Consider the following 20,752-nt stretch of genomic DNA (forward strand, 5'->3'; position numbering starts at 1 on the left):
CAGTGCCATGCCGATCTTAACATTTTGTTTATGTGAGGATATTTTAATCTCTTTAGAGCTTCCAGTGTCACATGCTCTGAGAATCGCATCAGCTTTATGTCGAAGCTGCTTGTTGAACTAAGCCGATGTTTCCAAAAAAATTTGATATCATTTTTTTTGGTGGGGGTGGGGGGGTTAAAGTTGGAAGCATGCTTGACTCCTACATTCAGAATGCCCTTGCTTCCTTCCTGTCTAATCTTGATCAGCTCCTAGAATAAAAGGCAGGCATGCTCCTTGCAAAGGCAAGATAGCCCAGTGATTATTGCCCCATGGCTTCCCTCCCTCCTTACTGCCCCGTCACCCTTGGATGTGGTAGAGCAGCTGCTTTGCACGTATAAAGTCCCCGGTTCAATCTCCAGTACGTCTACATAGGGCTGGGAATATCCCCTGCTTGAAACCCTGGAGAGTCACTGCCAGCCAGTGTAGACAGTACTGAGCTATGTGGACCAGCTGTCTAATAACTCGGTATAAGGCTTTATGTTACTATATTTGTTGTGTGCATGTGTCTTAACAGAGCTTAAATGTTCGATAGAATAGAAGATGCGTCCGCAGAGCTTTCCACAGTCAAGAAGAGGGGAAAGATTCTTCGAGTGGAATTTGTCTAGGGCCTCATCTGGCACCTTTTCGCTGGCTTGGAGTTGGTGGATAGACAGACTGAGATGTTTAGGCATTTAGATATTTAGGCTTTCCCATCTGAAACATAGAAGGCAGCAGTGTTCTTATCGCCAACCCCTTTGAGGTCAGTTCATCTGAACTGGGTTGCCCAAGACCACCCAGCAAGCTGTGCTGAACGTTTGTGACGTCCTCCTAACATTGTTGTTCATAATTTTTCTAGCTCATTTAGTATTCCCCGCACCCCAAAAGGCATGATTCAAATTCTTTCCTCCTTTAGCACTGGCATGGACCTCATGGGATAGGCTAAGCTGAGAGATAACGGCTCATCCAAGGCCACCCAAAGAGCTGTGCTGTTAGCCTCCCAAACCTGGAGCCAGCGTGGTGTAGTGGTTAAGAGTGGTGGACTCACAATCTGGTGAACCGGGTTCGCTTTCCCACTCCTCCACATGCAGCTGCTGGGTGACCTTGGGCTAGTCACACTTCTCTGAAGCCTCACTCACCTCACAGAGTGTTTGTTGTGGGGGAGGAAGGGAAAGGAGATTATTAGCTGCTTCGAGACTCCTTAAGGGGAGTGAAAGGCGGGATATCAAGTCCAAACTCCTCCTCCTCCTCCTCCTCCTCCTCCTCCTCCTCTTCTTCTTCATCTCTGACTTGATGCTGTGCATACAGGCTTCTCTTGGAGCAGCAGAATTTCAAGTTATAAGAACATAAGAATCTGCTGGATCAGGACAATGGCCCATTTGGTCCAGTACAGTGGTACCTTGGTTTACAACAGTAATCCGTTCCGGAGGTCCCTTTGTAAACCAAAATAGGTTGTAACCCAAGGCGCACTTTCGCCAATGGGGCCTCCAAAAAAAGGGTGGTAATCCCAAAAAAGTTCGCAAACCGGGACACGCACTTCCGGGTTTGACGTGTTTGTAATCCAAACGTATGCAAGCCAGACTGTTCGCAAACCAAGGTATCCTGTTCTCACAGTGGCCTGTCAGATACTTGTGGGGAACCTGCAAGTAAGACCCAAGCACAAGAGCACTCTCACCTCTTGCAGTTTCCAGCAAGTGGGATTCAGAAGCACTGTTGCCTCTAGCCATGGAAGCAGAGCCGAGCCATTGGTGGGCTCACCCGCCATGAATTTGTCTAATCTCAAGTATGAGCTACAACATATGTTCTGTAATGTGTTTTTAATGTTGTATACCACCCTGGGATCTTCTCATAAAGGGTGGTAGGAAAACTGTAGTATTGTTATTATTATTAATAATTTTATTTATCTCCCACCCTCCCTAGCCGAAGCCGGGCTCAGGCCGGCTAACAACAACATTATTATTATTCTGTGATTTTTTTATGACTTAGTGGTCTATAAATATTTTTATAAATGAATTAAAAAACAGGGGTGAAGCCCTCCATTTCCAGTGTGCCCTCCCTCTTGATTCCCCAAAGAATAATCTCTCTTCTATCCCTTCCTGTATTTCACCCCCCCCCTTCTAAATATCTTCTCCATAATGTGTAATTAACCTTCTGCATGGAGAAAGCACTAAAAAACAAGGGCACTTGAGGAAGGCGATCCAGGCCCTTTAAATCATTCCAAAGCATTTATTTGCTCATAGATTGGAAGGCAAAAAGTTTTTGTTTACAGCCTGTTCTTTTCTTTCTTGAAAACTCGGCTTGGTGTGGAAATGGTGGGGAAGGGGATGAAATAGAGCAAGAGGAGGGAACATTCTTGGTTAATGTTCAGTTGCAGGGGAGGTCTGTCTAATTAAGCATTAAGGAAACAGTGGTTAACAGGTATAATGCTGTTAGACTCCGGCTAATATGAATGCGACCGTGACCTCCCAGATAGATCAAAGCCTAATCTCTCTGACAGCTACAAGATGACATGGCTTGCCACAGGCCTTCTGCTGCTCCTCGCTGGAGCTCTTTGTCTGCAAAGCATGCCTGATAGCTAGGAGTATATTTTTAAGGATGAACAGGTAGAAGTAAAGGGCTGTCTTTTGACATTTTAACTAATCCCTTCTAGCCTGTGCTTTACTTGCACATTTAGGATATTTGCTAGCAGGAGACGCTGGCTTTTCCACATATGCAGCATGTCATGTTGAATCGGGCGTCACGGTGATGCCTGATAATGCAAACGTATACAGTGAAATGGATTCTGATTGCGTTAAAGTGACGTGCGCTGACCTTTTACCTGTTACGTGATTCACAAGGAACGCTTTAACCCTTAATGAGCAGACACAAGGGTTTGAATTTATTTTCTGTTATTCTGCTATTAAGCAGTGATACACTGTGTCTCTACACCCCCCTCCAAAAAAAGCTGTCTTGTTATTTAAAATAGCTATACAGTTTTTATATCCAGGGGTCAGCAACTAGAAGCCCCAGGGACAAATCTGCCCTCCCACACATTACCTTTTCCAGGAAACTTAGTTGCTGACCAAAGGCAGCCTTTTATTTTCCATCATTTACTTACAGAGGTTCATGTCCTGCTTAGCTCAAGAAGGGCAGAGCTCCGAAGTAACATGGGGTGGCTAATTTTGCATGGCATTAAGTGCAAAGAAATTTAAGGCACAGACCAGATCTGCCCTGTGAGGCAGAGCCTATTGTTCTTTTGCATAGGACCCTTTCAGTAACATTAAAAGAGGATTAGACAAATTCATGGAAAAGGCTGTCACTGGCTGCTAGCTCTGTTGGCTATGCTCCAGCTCCACTGTTGGAGGTAGTATGTCTCTGAATGCCAGTTGCTGGAAATCACAAGTGGGGAGAGTGCTGTTTTACTCGGGTCTTGCTTGTGAGCTTCCCACAGATACCTGGTTGGCCACTGTGGGTCACTGGAGTTGACAGGCCTTTGGCCTGATCCAACAAGTTCTACTTTAGTTCCTGGAAGTTTCTGTGAGGTTGCAGAAGAGAACTCGGGTCTCAGGCAGCCTTGCTGCACTGATCATCAGAATGGAAGGGGCAGGATATATATATATATATATATAGAGAGAGAGAGAGAGAGAGAGAGAGAGAGAGAGAGAGAGTCTGGAACTGGAAATGGTTTGCAAAAACTACTTGGGGCCTGTTCTATATAAGGCTTGCTCAGCAAACTTTAAATGCAGTAGGGGGAACCTTCAGCCCCCAATCAATAAATTCTGAGTGACGGAAACAAATATTAGATCTGTGAAATCAAACTGGATTTATTTTCTGGCTGCAAAGTTTGAATTTGTAAATTTGACAGGCTGTTTTTTCTAAAAGGGCATAGGCACATAAAATAACATAAAAAGAAAAGAATCCTTACCCAAATTCGAGTTGAAAGTTACCTGTCAGAAGTGGTTAGAAGTCTGCTGTTTTATCTCTTGAAGCGTGTCCTTTCAGTTGTCAGTTTTAAAAGGTTAATATAGAACAAAAGAGCAGTGAAATTAACCTTCCTTTGTGTAGCTTTATGCCTTTCGTTTTTCAAACTAAACCTGTTGTTTAGCTTGAATAGCAGGCCTGGGCTTTTCCATCCTGATCCAAGTGCCTTCCCTGCCTTTGGAAAAGGAGGGCAAGGAGCTTGGCTTGTGGGTACTCAATATTCCACTTTCTGAAAAATTCCATCTCGTGTCTGAGCAGATAGATGTGTGAGGAGGAGTTCTAACTATTTTTTTAGCCTGTACTTCACAAGGGAGGAGAGGTAGAATTGTACCCCCACTTATCCACAGGAAGTACCTGTCCTGCTTCCAGGGCTACCAGAGGTCCACACACTGGAGGTAATGGATGTCTTAGAATCATACTTTGCCCTAACTGCCTTTTAGATCCAAATCATAATTTGTGTTTCAGGTGTACAGGCAAAGCATGGTTTATGCAGTTTCCCACTTTGCTGATAATCCTCAAAGTCATAGCAAAGTGAGGAGACATGTGCACTCAGGGGGGAAAGCGGGGGGAAAGAAAAGAAAGGTGATATCAACTATTTTACCAACATGTACAATGTTAACAGACTGAGAACCATAAGAAGCATTTTAAAATATTTTTGTAACTGGTTTTCCTAGACTTGCATTCATAAACAAAGTTAAGTATAGACGCCAGCTCAGAAGGTTCTTTCAGAGTTATAAAATTAATATATAGATATCTGCTGGTTACCTGAATTAGTTTTATTTATCATTTTGTCCACAATAATAGAGCAGTTTGGTAGCTGAAAAAGCCATTCTCTTGTTTTGATAATTACTTGATAAGGCAAATTAACAGTTGTACTACTTGAAATTTATGCAGGAATTTTAAAATATATTGTAATTTCTCCAGGTTGAGCTTAAGAGGAAGTATAATGACCTACATTCCAAAGACAGAGGACTTCTACCAGGCAGCCAGTGGTATGAAATCCAGGCCTTCAGAGCTCTCAACCAAGCATTGGGCAGGTGAGTAGAATTAGATTGTTCCTATATAGATCCATATATATTTGGGGCTTTATCTACTTTTGTTTCGTTTTGTTTGCAAAATTGCAATTAATAGAAAACAAAACTAATAGAGACACAAACAGGTGAACAAGAATCATAATCAGAGAGGAGAAGGGTGTGGCAAGGGCAGGAGTTGCCCCCATGTCCTGACCTGGAGACGCTGGCAATTGAACCTGGAACTTTCTGCATCCAAAGTGGGTGCTCTGCCATTGAGTCACAGCCCTTCTTCCAACCCTCCAACAACCAACAAAGTAGAGAGGTGCCCCAAAACATTGGAGGAAAAAAATCCCACTTATAGCTGAACCCAGTAGCTCCCTCACTTTGCTGTAAGTGATTCTGAACTATAATCTGCAGTCTTGTAAACATTTGTGACCTGCATTCTCTGTGGACTAAACATCTTGTACACCAGTTCAGCTAAAGCTGAAGTGATGTTTTGTAGAATCGAGTAACAAGGCGTTTTGCAAAGCAGTACTGGAGATTTCTGGCTGTAGCCTGCACCTTCCTCGCTTTCAAGCTATGCCACTTGTATTGTAAAGTTTTCTTTATATGTCATTTCATTGTCTTACTCACTAGGCTTGCCAAACCTGGTGTTGTTTGTTTGTTCTAAAAATCAGGCATGCACATCTAGCAGAGCATTTGCTTCTTTGGGAAATATGAATATTCATCTGATCCTTTCAAAAAAAAAAGTATCTTGGTCTTCTTGGAAACAAAGTACACAGCTTTCCAAAAGCAAAAAAAGCTTCCCTCTTTCTCCTTAGTATTTGCTGAGAAGGTGCCTCTTCACTGCTGTTGTTTTTTCTACAGCAAACTAGTAGGGGAATAAGTGCTTTAAACAAATAAGTGCTTTAAACCAAAAAAATTCTGGTAAAGAAATGGGAACATCAATAATAACTAGCAGCCTCTCATAGCCAGCATTGCTGAGGGATTTTAAGAAACCACAAAATCACTACAGGTTTGAAATCAGTTGTTAAGGTCAGTGCAGTTTCAAAAGGTTCAGTGTACCATCCTGTCTTAAAATAGTCATATCAAAATATAGACAAAAACCTGTTCCTTGATCTCGGGAACCATGTGGTTATGACATCTAAAAAGTTGTCCGAATGCATAGCAAACAAAAACAGAGTAGATATTTATTATCATTATCATCTGGTTAGAGCACGATACCGATAATACCATGGTTGCAGATTCAATCCCCATATGAGACAGCTGCATATTACTGCATTGCAGGAGGTTAGACTAGATGATGCTCAGGGTCCCTTCCAACCTGGCAGTTCTGTCTAGGCTCCCTAGTGTGTTTCATACATCAGAAGATAGACACAGCCTTTTCCCTTAGGCTTGCACTCTAAAATGTCTGGGGGGCGTAGCTCCGCAATGGAGCATCTGTTTTGTAGGCCGAGGGTCCCGGGTTCATTCCCCAGCACCTCCAATTAACAGAAACAATTATTGGATGATGAGAAGGACCTCTCTCTGCCTGAGACCCTGGAGTCCAAAAAAACAGTACTGGGCCAGATGGCAGCTTGCTATGGCTGGAGGGAGATTGGTATGGAAAACCAAAAGGAACATCTTTAACAGGGATTTAAGTCCAGCTGGAGGCAGGGAAGGACCTTTAGCTCAGTAGAAGAACATCTGCTTTGCATGCAGAAGTTCCTTCCCCCATCCCTAGAAGAACTGTTATGAATAGGTTTTCACCCATAGGACCACCCCATAGTGATGGAGATGGAGCAGTGGAAGGGTCTATCATGGAATGAGATTGCAAGGTACCATAAGCAAGGTAGACCTCATCTACTTGTGACCTAGATTCGCATGTGTCTCTGAGGTGATATAACTCAGAAAAACCCCCTAACTGTAAAAAAAAATAACACAAAGTTCCTAAAAATCCACCTGAAATTATAGTGTGGCTGCCAAACTAAACCCTAATCAGGATTTGCAGGTACAAAATACCTGCCCATGTGAAGGACATAGTTATTTCATGGGTTTTTATTTTGTATTCCAACATGTATAAACTGACAAATAAAAGGTGAGCTGGTTTAAGTCTCAGATGTGGCGTTTTCATATTGCTGTGGTAGTATTTGAAGTAACATGAAGTCCATGAAATGTGATCACTTGGGGGGGAGGGAATATGCCAGATGTTGCGCATGGCCAGGTGACAACTCTGCCATGAAATTGCAGCATTGCTTCACTTGAAAGGTGTGGGATATGTCTCCAGTGGGCCCAATACATTTATTTTAACTACACAATTTTGCACTTGGCTTTCGTTTTTCTGGCTATTTCCCCCACACTCCCCTGGTGATGAAGACTTCACTGAAAGGCCACCTGCAGAATTTTCTGGTGGTGAGCTTGTTACAGGCTCTTCATATCAGTAAGAAGGGCCAGTCTCTTAAGAGTTGCTTCTGCGCAAGTCCCTGGGCACTAGGGAGTTGCACAAGGAGCAACTGGTGGGTTATGTTTCTAGAAACTCGTAAGAAGAGGCCTATCAGATAAGACCAAAGGCCCATTTAGCCCAGTATTGTGTTCTCACAGTGGCCAACCAGATGCCAATGGGAAGTTCATGAGAAGGACATGAGTGCACTATCCCTACTTGTGATTCCCAGTGACAACTATTCAGAGGAATATCGCCTCTTGTTACCCTTAGCCTTATTTTGTCTTCATTCCCCTTTAAAGCCATCTGTATTGGTGCCCATCACAATATTTTGAGGTAGTGAGGGCCATCAGCGTGGATATGTTGCTGTGAGATTCCTGGTGGATTGTGCCTAGTGACATTTTTTTTAAAAAAATTAGTCCTTAAGGTGCAATTGCAATTAGTTCTCAAGGTGCCACAGGACTGTGTTGTTATTACTGATGCCATTGTCCAGCAAGCTTAGTAGCAGAAAAACGGTTACATCCATGATCAAAGTACAGGTGGTTAGATATGAAATAAACATGCCTCTCTTTTATTTTTGTTATTATTAATATTATTCATTTCATTTCTATACTGCTTTACATTTATATTTTTAAGAAAACATCTCAAAGCGGTTTACAACACATGATTATTTTTTTAAAAAAACAATCCAGAATAAAATATTACTGAAGAAAGTCTATTATGGTTATGGTTATAATTTTATTTGTACTGTGCCCATCTGACTGGGTTGCCCCAGTCACTCTGGGCAGCTTCCAAAAAAATCTAAAACACTGTGAGACATCAGACTTTAAAAACTTCCCTATACATTCAAAGCAATAATTAACAGGAAACTAAAATATTATTTTAAAGATCTCAAAATAAAACATTGCAAAGGAGGTCAACTACAGAATACACATTTAATGGAGCAAAGTTAACAAAAAAAAAATCTTAAACATTTCAAAAGAAAACATTACTAAAGGAAGTCAAATATGTAAAATTCACATTTAGAACAACATAATTAACAAGAGAATAAAAGATTGTCATAAACATAGAACATTGCTGCTGCTTTTGCTGCCAGTCCTGCCAATGGTTGTTCATGGCAGGTGGAAGCTGTGGAAGCTCAGGCTCAATGAACTGGGTCTGCACTAAGAAACAGCCAAGATGGCCTCTTCAGCAGCCTCAGCTTCTGTAGCTGCAGTCAGTCAGGGCTATGCCTTCCCAGGCCAGGTTGAAGAAGGTCTGCAAGATAGAGAGCAGGTCCCTCTGTCACTTTTTATTTGTGCTGAAATATTTAGTCTCTCCAATTAACCCACTACAATCATTTCCACCTTGGGTGTGAGTACTATTTTCAGTGGACTCAGAACATTACAGATTTTAGATATTTAACACCCTGATGATTAGCTGAAGCTTTGTAAGTTTTAGTGATATCTGAAACAGTTCTATCAGGTAAATATCATGAACATTCTTATATTCCCCCTTTCCCAATTTTTTTAAAAAAACCCAATAAGCGTCATCATGTATTGTTTTCTCACCTGTTACTCTGTTTTAGGTGTATTCGCCACAGGAGCGATTGGGGAGCGCTTATTTTAGTTGATGATCGCTTCAGAAGGAACCCAAATAAATACATAGCTGGTAAGACACATGAATACCCTGGAGATGTTGGTTAGTGACACTTGGCTTATATACTATATATATCAAGGCCATGGCTTTGGATCATGTTGCTGCTGTGCTGGTTGATCTAAAACAGAGAGCGGCAATTGATGCCCTCTATACATTGTTGGGCTCTACTCCCATCAGTCAACATGACCTGTTGTCAGGGATGATAGGAGTCGTAGTACACCAGCATCTGGAGAACATCATGTTGGCTACCCCAGATTCTAAGGTTATGCTGAGGGCTTCTGCATGCTAGCAAGGCATGTGCTCAGCCACTGAGCTATGGTTCTTCCCCTCGTGGCAGTGGCTGTTCAATATCTCAAGCAGAGGTCTTCCCCATCTTTTGCTACTTGACCCTTCCCCCTGAAGATTCTAGACCAGGCTTCCTCAACCTCGGCCCGCCAGATGTTTTGAGACTACAATTCCCATCATCCCTGGCCACTGGTCCTGTTAGCTAGGGATCATGGGGGTTGTAGGCCAAAAACATCTGGAGGGCCGAGGTTGAGGAAGCCTGTTGTAGACATTGAGCCTTGGGCCTTCTGCATGCAAAACATGCCCTTTCCCACAGAGCTATGATGCTTCCATATCTAGGGTTGTCTCCAAGTAAGAGTAGATCCTATTATCTTAATGGGTCTACTCTGATTGGAACCAGACCCCTTTCCTATGCATGTATCTAAAGCAAGCAAAGGTAATTCTAAAAATTAAATTTTAGGGCATCATCTCCTGTGATTTGTTTTTCTATAAATATATCACTTTCCTATACCTATGTTACTTTGGTGCAGGTGATAATATTTTATTTATTGTAAAATAAAAAGCCTTCAAGACAGAACTTCTTTGTTGGGTTGTAAGTATTTTGCACCATCACATATGAACAATGCACCTATGCTTTGCTATGGTAAATTGATGTGTGTGAAGTGGCCCTTGATCGTGGTGCAAATTGCTGTCAACTCGCTTGGGCAAGAAGTTAATGGAGGGTACATGGTTTTTCTGTAAAGCAGCAGCACTGCATCTCCTCCTCTCCCCAGTAACTTCTGGTCTCTTCCATATTTCTGCCACGTCAACAGCTCACTTAAGAGCTTTCCTACTGGACTTCATTGGATGCCCTCTGCCGGGGTGCTGAAACCCAGAATGTGACAACTTCATGTCAGGAGTTAGATGTGATCAGTTGCTAGAAGTTAGTAAGGAGAGGCAGAGACATGGGACTGCTCTCTTCAACAACAGCCACACATCCTCCGTCATGTCAAGTTCTGGCATTTGAAAACTTCTTCCTAGGCCATATGAATCACTGTGACATTTGGAAACATCAAGCATTTTCATATCTCTCCCTCTAATAATGAGCTCGAGTGGTGAGTGCTGACTGAAATGGAGCCGGAGCGAGGAGGTGTCAGCATCTTATGGAGAGTTCTGAAATTTGCAGAAGTACGAAAACTAACACACATAGCCCAATGAGGAACAAGCATGTGCATTAGACATGCAAAGTCAAGTGTCCATTGAGGAACGATGGAATGTCCTGCTTCAGCCCTTTGCAACTTATAATTTATTAGCAGACATCATGCCTAGCTGGCTGGAACCCTGAACAGGAACACTCCAGTTTGGGTTGATGATACAGTGCCGCAAAGTTTCATTGCAATTCCCTCTTGTTTTAGTCCATTGTGCATTGCAGTCTGTTACCTAGTTTGTTGCTGTGTGAATTTCTAATTAAAGCTGAATAAATGGTGGGTGGGTGGGTGGGAATGTGTTCTGGCCTCCAGCTTTGCTGCTGCAGATACAAAATCTCACAGTTAAAAATGCAGTGAGAGGTAAATAAAATATGGATCTCATGAAATCCTTATGACTGATAACACTGACATTGTACCAAAGCAATCAACCACCCCAGATAAATTCATTGCCCAGTATAAATTAGTAATCTGAGGAGCGTTTTTGTGAAGGGCAAACACAGGTACTACCTTTTTAAATATTCATAATCATTCAGCCTTATTAGCTATTAAAATATATATAAGGTGGGGGCATCAGAATGTCTTCTCTGTCTTAATTTTGCATCTCCTTGTTTTGACCGAGTGAGGTTAGTTCTTAATCTACTTCGCTTTGAAGTGTAGAATAGCTATGCTGAAATATCCCAGTGTGTCAGTTTTTCAATAAAAGCTAGACATTTTGGTGCCTCAACAACATCCAAAGGGCCACACGTTGGGGAAGGTTATTGTAAATGATTTGGAGTTGGCGTCCAACAACATGGAAAAGGCCACCTTTTAGAGAAGGCTATTGTAAGTGAGTTGGCAAACATTTTCTTGAAAAAAAGTCAACAAAAAAGGGAAGGAATGTTTCAGTACTCTTGGACATGCTTTTAAGTAGCTGCAAACATCACCAGCTCGGATACAGGCAGCCCTGTTACCAGCAAACGTTTGGTAATCATGACAGATAAATTGGTCCACTAGTACTAAGTAGAAGAAACTGCTTTAAATATTAGAAATAGAGATGGCACCTATTTTTCCCTTTGATGATTCTAAGCAATTTCAGCGAAGGGAGGAGATGAAGCAAATACTGCCCTTGTCTTGACAGTAGATGGTGCTCAGATTCTATCGTACGAAGGGTCTTTCCCTTGTCTCAGAAAAGGCAGCAACATGGGAGGATATCATTGCCTCACATGAGAGTCTTTCTCGGTAATTTTAGAAGCAGTAATCATGGCAGGATTTTCAAGAAGTTGGGGGCTGCACTACTGATTCTCAGTAGCACATTTCTCGTTGAAACAAAGCAATTTGCCAGAAAATGCAATGGATGCTTATGAATTAAATATATCCAAAGATAGAATGATTATTATACCCATAGTATAATTGAATCCAAAAATGTAATTGACTTCGAAAGATTCCACTTGTTCAGTCTTTATCAGAACACATGCACTGAAACTGCTTTTAAAATGATCAAATAAAATGTTTGTTTTTTTAAGGGGGGGGGAATAAAAAGATAGCAACAAAGAAATCCCTTTCCTTCAAAGCATAAAGCCACCAGCATTTCTTTCCTTCTTAAATAGTTTCATAAATTTTATTTTCAGTTTTTAAGAATTTGCAGATACAAATCTTACAATGTCATACAATGTCATATTTCCAATACAGATACAAATCAGACTCCCTCCCCCTTTTGTGGTTTCTTCTCTTATTTAAAATTTTAACTTTACTCCATTTTTAAATTATTCTACAATTAATCTTAATAATACTTTTAACTGCTTGATTTAAGTTAACCCTACCAATGCACTTAGTTTCATACCATGATTTTTCAAATATTCCACAAATATTCCCCACTCCTTAATATATTTTTTTCCTCTTGGTTTCTTAACACACCCATTAATTTTGCCATTTCAGCATAATCTGATTCTCTGTGTTGGCTGCATTCAATTAAGTTCTACTCAGAGCAGATCCATTTAAATTAATGGACATAATTTCAATAGGTTTACTCTGTGAGTAGAACACTGGATGCAACTCTGTGTGCACACAACATTATTTTAATGCTCAGTTTTCATGTTGTGGGTTGCTCTCCATTATATTTTCATTGTGATAATCTATTAACATTCTCATTATCATATAGTGTGGCTTTCTAAAACTCTGTTTGGCAACTCATTTTTAACGGGGACAAACACTTAGACTTGAGCAAGGGCTAAAGGGTCATCGACATTTGCTCCACCCAGTGCCATGGAAGCCAATACCAGAGGCAAATGGCTCTTTAACCTCCTTTTCCCTATTTTTATGGGAAAGTTAGACTTGGGTACATCCCTCCCCTGTATGCATCCTTGTCGCTTACTCCCATGTGTCTTGCCTTGTGTAGGAGAAGGCACAGCTGAATTGTGTAATGGCAGAATAATAATAATAGTAGTAGTAGTTGTTGTTGTTGTTGTGTAATGGCAGAATAATAATAATAATAATAATAATAATAATAATAATAATAATAATTGTTGTTGTTGTTGTTGTTGTTGTTGTTGTTGTACCCTGCCCATCTGACTCTGTTGCCCCTAAGCAGCCAGTTTCCCTTTTCTATTCTAATATACCATGTCATGGCCAGCAGCATCAGTAAATCAGGTTGTAACTCTTCATTGCCATTACAAAATCAGACCAAATAATTCAAATCTTTGAATTCAAATAATTCAAAGTTGTGTGCCTAGTGCAAGAATAAACTACAGCAACACAGTTTTTATAAGGTTTTAAACATGTACAACTTTGATGACATGACTTCCCTGTCTTGCTATATAGTAATAATGAAATAAAATTGTTCTTTCCCAAGGATTGTCAAAATGGATTCGTCAGCTAGTCCAGCACCATGAAAACTTCGATTGTGCCCTTGGTTCTTTGGATGCGTTTGCTAAAACAAACCAGAAGAGCACAGATTCTTCGACTCAGGGTAACGACAGATCTGCGCTCATGTCTTCAAGCTCAAAAGATCTGTCATCAAGTTCTTTCCTGGAGGCAACTCTTCATCTATCACCAGGTGTTACTGTTGAAAGAGAAGTGCATGATTTAACCCTAGAAACACTTTCTGCTGCAGATGTCATTGCAATTAATCCAGCGACATCCAGTCAGTCATGTAACATATCTGCAAATCAACAAAGTATGTTTTACTGGGTTTTTTTTTTAACCTTTTAAGTAGCTTCCTGAAATATTTATGGGAAATTTGTTAAAGTTGACTTCATCTTTTTTGCTTACGAATAAGAACCAAAGAACATAAGAAGCTGTGTTATGTTAGGTCAGATTATGTACCCACCTGGCCGAGTGGTGTCTGTTAGAGCAGAAGATAGATTGTGGTCTCCTGGTGAACCACTGGCCAGTTTCTGATGGATACCAAGTGTATTCTTGTTACTGAGACTCTTGGTCTGATCCAGCAATGTACTATTAATTAAAAAAGAGAGGAAGCTGTTTATAGCAGTTCAGGCTGGTTGTTATAGGGCCAGGCAATGTATCATCCCAAATCAGTTTGAAATCCACATCATGATAACAGTTTCATAATATTTGGCATGGCTATATAACACAAATTACAATGTGTGCTATGTAAAAAATCGTGATATGAGAAAAAGACGGTCATCATTTCTCGTGATTCTTAATACCCCTGTTGCTCTATACCTGGTCAGCAACCTTTTTCAGCCGTGGGCCGGTCCACTGTCCCTCAGACTATGTGGTGGGCTGGACTATATTTTTAAAAAATATATGAACAAATTCCTATGCCCCACAAATAACCCATTTTATTTTTTTTTTTTTTTATAATATTTTTTATTACGTTTCTTTCCAAATTTTATACATTACAAACAAGGAGTTTACCAGAAACCATTTTTTTTTTTTTTTTAACAAAAATCCCAAATTGGACTTCCCCACCCCTTCCGATTCTGCGTTCTTTATATTAACAATGTCAGCAATTTGTTACCTTATGTCATACCTTATTGTAACTTTTACATGTTATGTATCTATATTCAATGTATTATGTCAGAATTTTTATACCTTTAAAATAAACGTAACATGTTCAATTTCATATTATCTCCTTTTCTCTTTTATCACTTAGTTTACTATTTACTTAATCATAATTGCTAAAGCGTATCATTTTCAAATCATGCACCGTCTTAAGATTCATACAGTTTGTAATACTTTTGCAAGTAGTCTTTAAACTTTTTCCAGTCCACCTCAATTGTTTCTACATCCAAATCTCGGATTCTGCCGGTCAGTTCAGCTATCTCCATATAGTCCATCAACTGCGTCTGCCATTCCTCCAGCGTGGGTAAATCTTGTGTCTTCCAGTTCTTTGCGATGAGTATTCTTGCTGCTGTACTAGCATACATAAACAAAGTTCTGTCCTTCTTTAACACTTTCTGGTCTACCATGCCCAACAGGAAGGCCTCTGGTTTCTTGGGAAAGGTATACCTAAATACCTTTTTCAACTCATTGTAAATCATTTCCCAGAAAGCCTTAACCTTTGGGCATGTCCACCAGAGGTGAAAGAAAGTCCCCTCTGCTTCCTTACACTTCCAACATTTATTGTCAGACAGGTGATGTATCTTAGCTAACTTGACTGGGGTCATGTACCACCGGTATATCATTTTCATAATGTTTTCCTTCAAGGCCGTACTGGCCGTAAATTTCATTCCGGTGTTCCATAACCTTTCCCAGTCTTCAAACATAATGTTGTGTCCAACATCCTGCGCCCATTTAATCATAGCAGATTTAACTGTCTCATCCTGTAAATTCCACATAAGCAGCAAGTTATACATTCTAGATAACAGCTTTGTCTTTGGTTCTAACAATTCTGTCTCTAGTTTCGACTTTTCCACCTGGAAACCAACTTTTTTGTCCATTTTGAAAACCTCTTGAATTTGAGCATAATGTAGCCAGTCTCGCACCTTATTTTTTAGTTTGTCCTGGCTCTGCAACTTCCAATTGTCTCCAATTTTTTCAGTCAATTCCCAATATTTCGGCCAATAGGCCTCCATATTGGGTCTTTTTCGGGCCTTGGCCTCCACTGGTGATAGCCACCTCGGAGTTTTACTCTCTAGTAAGTCTTTATATTTCATCCAGACTGCAAAGATTGCTTTTCTGACAATGTGGCTTTTAAACAATTTATGTGCTTTAACCTTGTCGTACCATAGGTATGCGTGCCATCCAAAAGCATTATTAAAACCTTCCAGATCTAGGACATCGGTGTTTTCCAACAAAAACCAATCTTTCAACCAGCAGAAGGCTGCAGCTTCATAATACAACCTCAAGTCCGGCAGGGCAAACCCCCCTCTTTCTTTCGAATCTGTTAATATTTTAAACTTTATTCGGGGCTTTTTGCCCTGCCAGATAAATCTAGATATATCCTTCTGCCATTTTCCAAAGCAATCCACTCTGTCCACGATCTGTAAGGTTTGAAACAAAAATAACATTTTCGGCAACACATTCATTTTTATAGCTGCAATTCTTCCCAACAAGGAAAGTTTCAATCTTGACCAAATTTCTAAGTCCTTTTTAACTTCCAACCAACATTTCTCATAATTATCCTTAAATAAATTCAAATTCTTGGAGGACAAATAGATCCCAAGGTATTTCACTTTTTTAACCACATTCAGTTCTGTTTCTCTCTGAAACCCCTCTGTTTCTGTAATTGTTAGATTTTTGGTCAGAACCTTAGTTTTTTGTTTATTCAACCTAAATCCCGCCACCCGACCAAATTCAGATATAAGTTCGAGAACTCTTTTTGTACTGGATTCTGGCTCCTGCAGTGTCAAAACTAGGTCATCTGCAAAAGCTTTCAATTTATATTGTTTCACTCCGACCTCTATCCCTTGTACCAACCGGTCCTCTCTGATCATATTCAATAGCACCTCCAGGACTGAAATAAATAACAGAGGGGATAGAGGGCACCCTTGTCGTGTCCCTTTTTCAATTTTAAATTCCTCCGTCACCACATTGTTCACTATTAATTTAGCTTTTTGTTCTGAATAGATTGCATGTAATCCATTCTCAAACCCCCGTCCCACTCCCATCCCCTCCAAGTTCTTCTTCATAAACATCCAAGATATATTGTCAAATGCTTTCTCCGCATCAATAAAGATTAGTGTTCTCATATAAATGTCTACCAGGGAGAAAGCCAGCTTGGTCTTTATGAATTACTTCATTTAAGACTTTTTTAAGTCTATTTGCCAAAATGTCTGCAAATATTTTGTAATCCACATTTAGGAGTGAGATGGGACGGTAGTTTTTAAGCTGAGTCTTTTCAGATTCTGACTTAGGTATCAATGTGATGAAGGCTTCTTTCCACGTTTCTGGTGCCCTCTTCCCATCCATAATCTGGTTACATACCTCCAACAAAGGTTGTATCAAATAGTCCTTCAGAACCTTGTAATATTTGGAGGTAAGTCCATCCGGGCCTGGAGATTTGCCTAGTTGCATATTCTGAATGGCACCTTCAATTTCCTGTGTGGTTATTATAGAGTTCAAGATTGATCTTTTATCTTGAGTTATTTTTGATAGTCCATTTATCTTTAAAAATTGATCTATCTCTGATTCTTTCTGGGGCCCCTGTGCATACAGTTCTTTGAAGTATCTGTGGAAGCACCTCCTAATTTCTTCTGGTTTCTGTACGGTCCTTCCATCAATCTCTAGATTTGTTATCGTGTTTAGCTTTTGTCTTTTTTTCAGCTGCCAAGCTAGCAGCTTTCCACATTTATTTGCTGATTCAAAAGATCTTTGCTTCATCTGTTTTATTTTCCATTCAATCTCCTGATTGATCAATTTTGAGTATTCTGCTTGGTGGAATTTAATTTCTCTCAGCACCTCCTTGGACTTTGGTTTGGTTCTCAGTTTTTTTTCTCCTTGGTGTATTTTCTCCAATATTTTGTCCTTCTTTCCGTTCCAGAGTTTTTTCTTGATTGAATTCTGTTGTATCAGAAACCCTCTCATAACAGCTTTACTTGCGTCCCAGATCGTTCTTTTTTCAACTGTAGTATTCAGATTTATCTCAAAATAGTCCTTTAATGTTTTTTGGGCCTTTTTCACAATCTCTTGATCTCTTAGTAGTGTGTCATTCATTCTCCATCTGAAGGAACCGGGTTGAGTTAATCTAAGTTCTATTTTCAAGGCGTTGTGGTCGGAGCATGTTTTTGGGCAGATTTCCACCTTTTTAGTCTTGGGTGCCAGCCCCCTGGAGGTCCAGATTTGGTCGATCCTTGACCAAGACAGGTGGGCCTCAGAGAAAAAAGTTCCTTCTTTACCTAGGGGGTTCTTTGTCCTCCATATGTCGATCAAATCCAGATTGTCAGTCAGTTCGAAAAAAGTTTTGGGCAGTCTGCCATCAGATGTTAAGTTTTGGTTGTAAGACTTATCCATATGTGTAGACACCACTCCATTCATATCTCCCATCATTATGATGTTAGCATAGTCCAGATAGTCCAGCAACGTCTCATGCAGCTTCTTGAAAAATTCTGATTTCCCGTCATTTGGGGCATAAATTCCTAATATCAATATTTTTTCTCCTTGGGTTTGAATTTCAATTGCCAAAATTCTTCCTTGTTCATCCTTAAATAGAAATTTGGGTATCAGGCTCTCCTTAGCATAGATCACCACTCCTCTTTTCTTTACTTTGTCAGACGAAATAAATTCTTGGCCTAATCTTTTATTTACCAAAACCTTCCTGTGGAGCCTGGTCACATGGGTTTCTTGTAGGCAAATAATGTCCAATTGTTCTTTCTTCAATATGTGAAATATCCTCCTTCTTTTCTCCGGGGAATTTCCGCCATTTATATTCCAACTGAGTAGCCGCAGAGACATCCTGAACTATTCTGCTACACCTAGAGCGGTGTATCTTCTTTCTCCTCTGGTTCCGAAGGTGCAGGTATTGCTCCACCTGGGTTGGGTATAGGCCAATTAGCTGCTGCTTCTTTTTGGAGGTCTTCTCCGTGGTCGTGCTGGAACTTTTGTAAGTCCTCTGGTGATCTTATTTTAACCTTCTTCTGTTTGTAAGTAAATGATAGCCCTTGTGGGAACTCCCACCTATAAGGAATTGTGTTGAGTCTCAGTAACTTAGCCAAATCTGAGTAGGTGGCTCTCAAGTCCAATAACTGTTTAGGAATATCTCGATAAATTTCCACCCTTTTCTCTTGTATCACAATTGAGTTTTTGAAGTGTAGGCCTAGTATTTTGTCTCTCTCCTCCCTTGATCTCAAAGCTATTAAGCAGTCTCTGGATCTATCTTTTCTTACTAATCTTCCCAACCGAAAAGCCGATACAATTTTAAAATCAATTTCTTCTTTTAAGTCCCAGAACTTTGTAAACTCTGTTGTCAAAAGTCCTTTCAAATCTTCTTGTTCAATTTCTGGGACTGCCCTTAGTCTAAGGTTGGTCTCACGATTTTTCAATTCCACCAACGAGAGATAGGTTTGTTGGTCCCCTATCTGTTTATGAAGAGGCTTGACTTCCGCTTTAACTTCCTCGACTTCTTTTTTAACTGATGTTGCAATTTGAACGGCTTCCCCTGCCAGTTTACGATTCTCTTCTGTTGCTCCTTGCAATTTTTCAATTGCTTGAGTATGTTGGGAAACCTGATCTGTCAATTTCTGAATCGAGGATGTTGCTTGGTCAATTTTTGTTGATTGGTTATCAATTTTTTGATTTATTGCTGACAGTTGTTCCAAAACTTGTTTCAGTACTGCCTCAGCTCCTCCTGCTGCCATATCTTCCTCTTCAGATTTTTCAGGCTTTTCGGTTTCTACTTTTTGTGTCGCAAGCACAGCTGGAACTGATAATCTACGTCCCTGAGTTAAAGTTGTTTGCAAAAGCTGTGCTTGCTTTTTTGCTTTCTCTTTCTCCTTAGCTTCCTTAGCTTTGGCTGCTCTTGTCTTTCCTGTGCCACTCATCAGTCAACGTTCAAGGTCAAGTGTTGTAATCCCATGGGAAAGGCAAGTCCAGAATTAAAAACAGTCTATTGAGAGAAGGTAAACAAAAAAAACTTTCCCAGGCCTCTGTATTCCCAATGTCCTCTAGGGGGAGTGCCACCAAAGTTTTAGTAAGAAGAAGGTAACTTTCCACAATTAAAGTCTCTTTGTTCCAACTTTAAAAACAATTTTAAAAGCAAATTAGTTCCAGCACGCTAAAAAAAAAAGTCCTGCAGAGCCCTTTTCAACATATAACAAAGTTCCAGCAAGGTGCCTGCAATTGTATCCACTTCAGCTAGATGAGCTCAAAAGTTACAAAAGTATCTGGAAGCTTGCAACAGTTCCGCAGTTTAAACAACTTTACCCGGCCACCCGGGGATTTGGGGTTAGAGTCTTCCCTTGCCCTTGGGGTGTCCGCTCCAGGTCAATTTTATGCTGTATTTATTCTTTAAAAGTAAAATTCAAATGTGCACGAAAGTCCCAATTTAAAGCTTCAAAGCTTCCCTGTTCACAGCGCTTTCCGCTCTTTAGACCGTCTGCTTTGATCTTGAAAGCAGTGTCGGAAGACGGACTTCCTCTTTCTCGTCTCCCGTTTTTAGCCAAATTTTCCGATTTAGTTTGTAAAGTCTTAGGTCCTTACTCACGGGTTTGATGTTTCAGCCCGATGTTTCTTGGAAGAAAGGTCAGCGCTCATCCGTGACAGCCGCGCGGCTTCGCCTCCGCAGAAAGAGCGATGAACCCACAGCACCGCTCCCCCTCCTTCACTCCGGAGCCCCTTACGGGGTTCCTTTTGTGATTTCGGGGTCGCTCCAGGTGCCCGCCGGGTCCCACGGCCACGGACTCACTCTGCCCGTGGTTTATCTTGATGGGTTGCCGCTGCGCCGTCGCGAGCAACCCTTTTCTGCGGTGCCCCTCTTCAGAGCTCGAAGAGGTCCGCCATCACGGTTTTGCGCCGCCTCCGGAAGTCCATCCACAAATAACCCATTTTAAATAAAAGGACACATTTTACTCATGTAAAAACATCCTGATTTCTGGACCATCCATAGACCAGATTGAGAAGCCAATTGGGCCGCATCTGGCCCCCGGGCCTTAGGTTGCCTACCCCTGCTCTATACTATAAAAGAACAGTTGCAACAATATGTTAAAGGTAAATAAAAATGTATCTGTTTTAGACTCCTAAGTAGTAACAGTTGCCAGGACATTACTCCATTCGCCTCTACATAGTTGCATCCTTATTTCAGACATCGTGATATATCCGTATATTGCCATGTTTAGCTAGTGAGATATCACAGCGTTGAA

The 20,752-nt window shown here is 40.7% G+C and overlaps 1 protein-coding gene across 4 annotated transcripts in view; it reads left to right on the plus strand.

Moving 5' to 3' along the window:
* BRIP1 (BRCA1 interacting helicase 1) overlaps positions 1-20,752 on the plus strand; it is a 205,777-nt gene that overhangs the window by 88,139 nt on the left and 96,886 nt on the right. For all 4 annotated transcript variants that reach the window (XM_053367674.1, XM_053367675.1, XM_053367677.1 and 1 more), the window contains exons 17-19: positions 4,900-5,012; positions 8,975-9,057; positions 13,345-13,668. In XM_053367674.1, the coding sequence (XP_053223649.1) occupies positions 4,900-5,012; positions 8,975-9,057; positions 13,345-13,668 (520 nt within the window). The remainder of the gene's footprint in view (positions 1-4,899; positions 5,013-8,974; positions 9,058-13,344; positions 13,669-20,752) is intronic.

Source organism: Podarcis raffonei, chromosome 15, assembly GCF_027172205.1.
Source record: "Podarcis raffonei isolate rPodRaf1 chromosome 15, rPodRaf1.pri, whole genome shotgun sequence".
Lineage (NCBI taxonomy): Eukaryota > Metazoa > Chordata > Lepidosauria > Squamata > Lacertidae > Podarcis > Podarcis raffonei.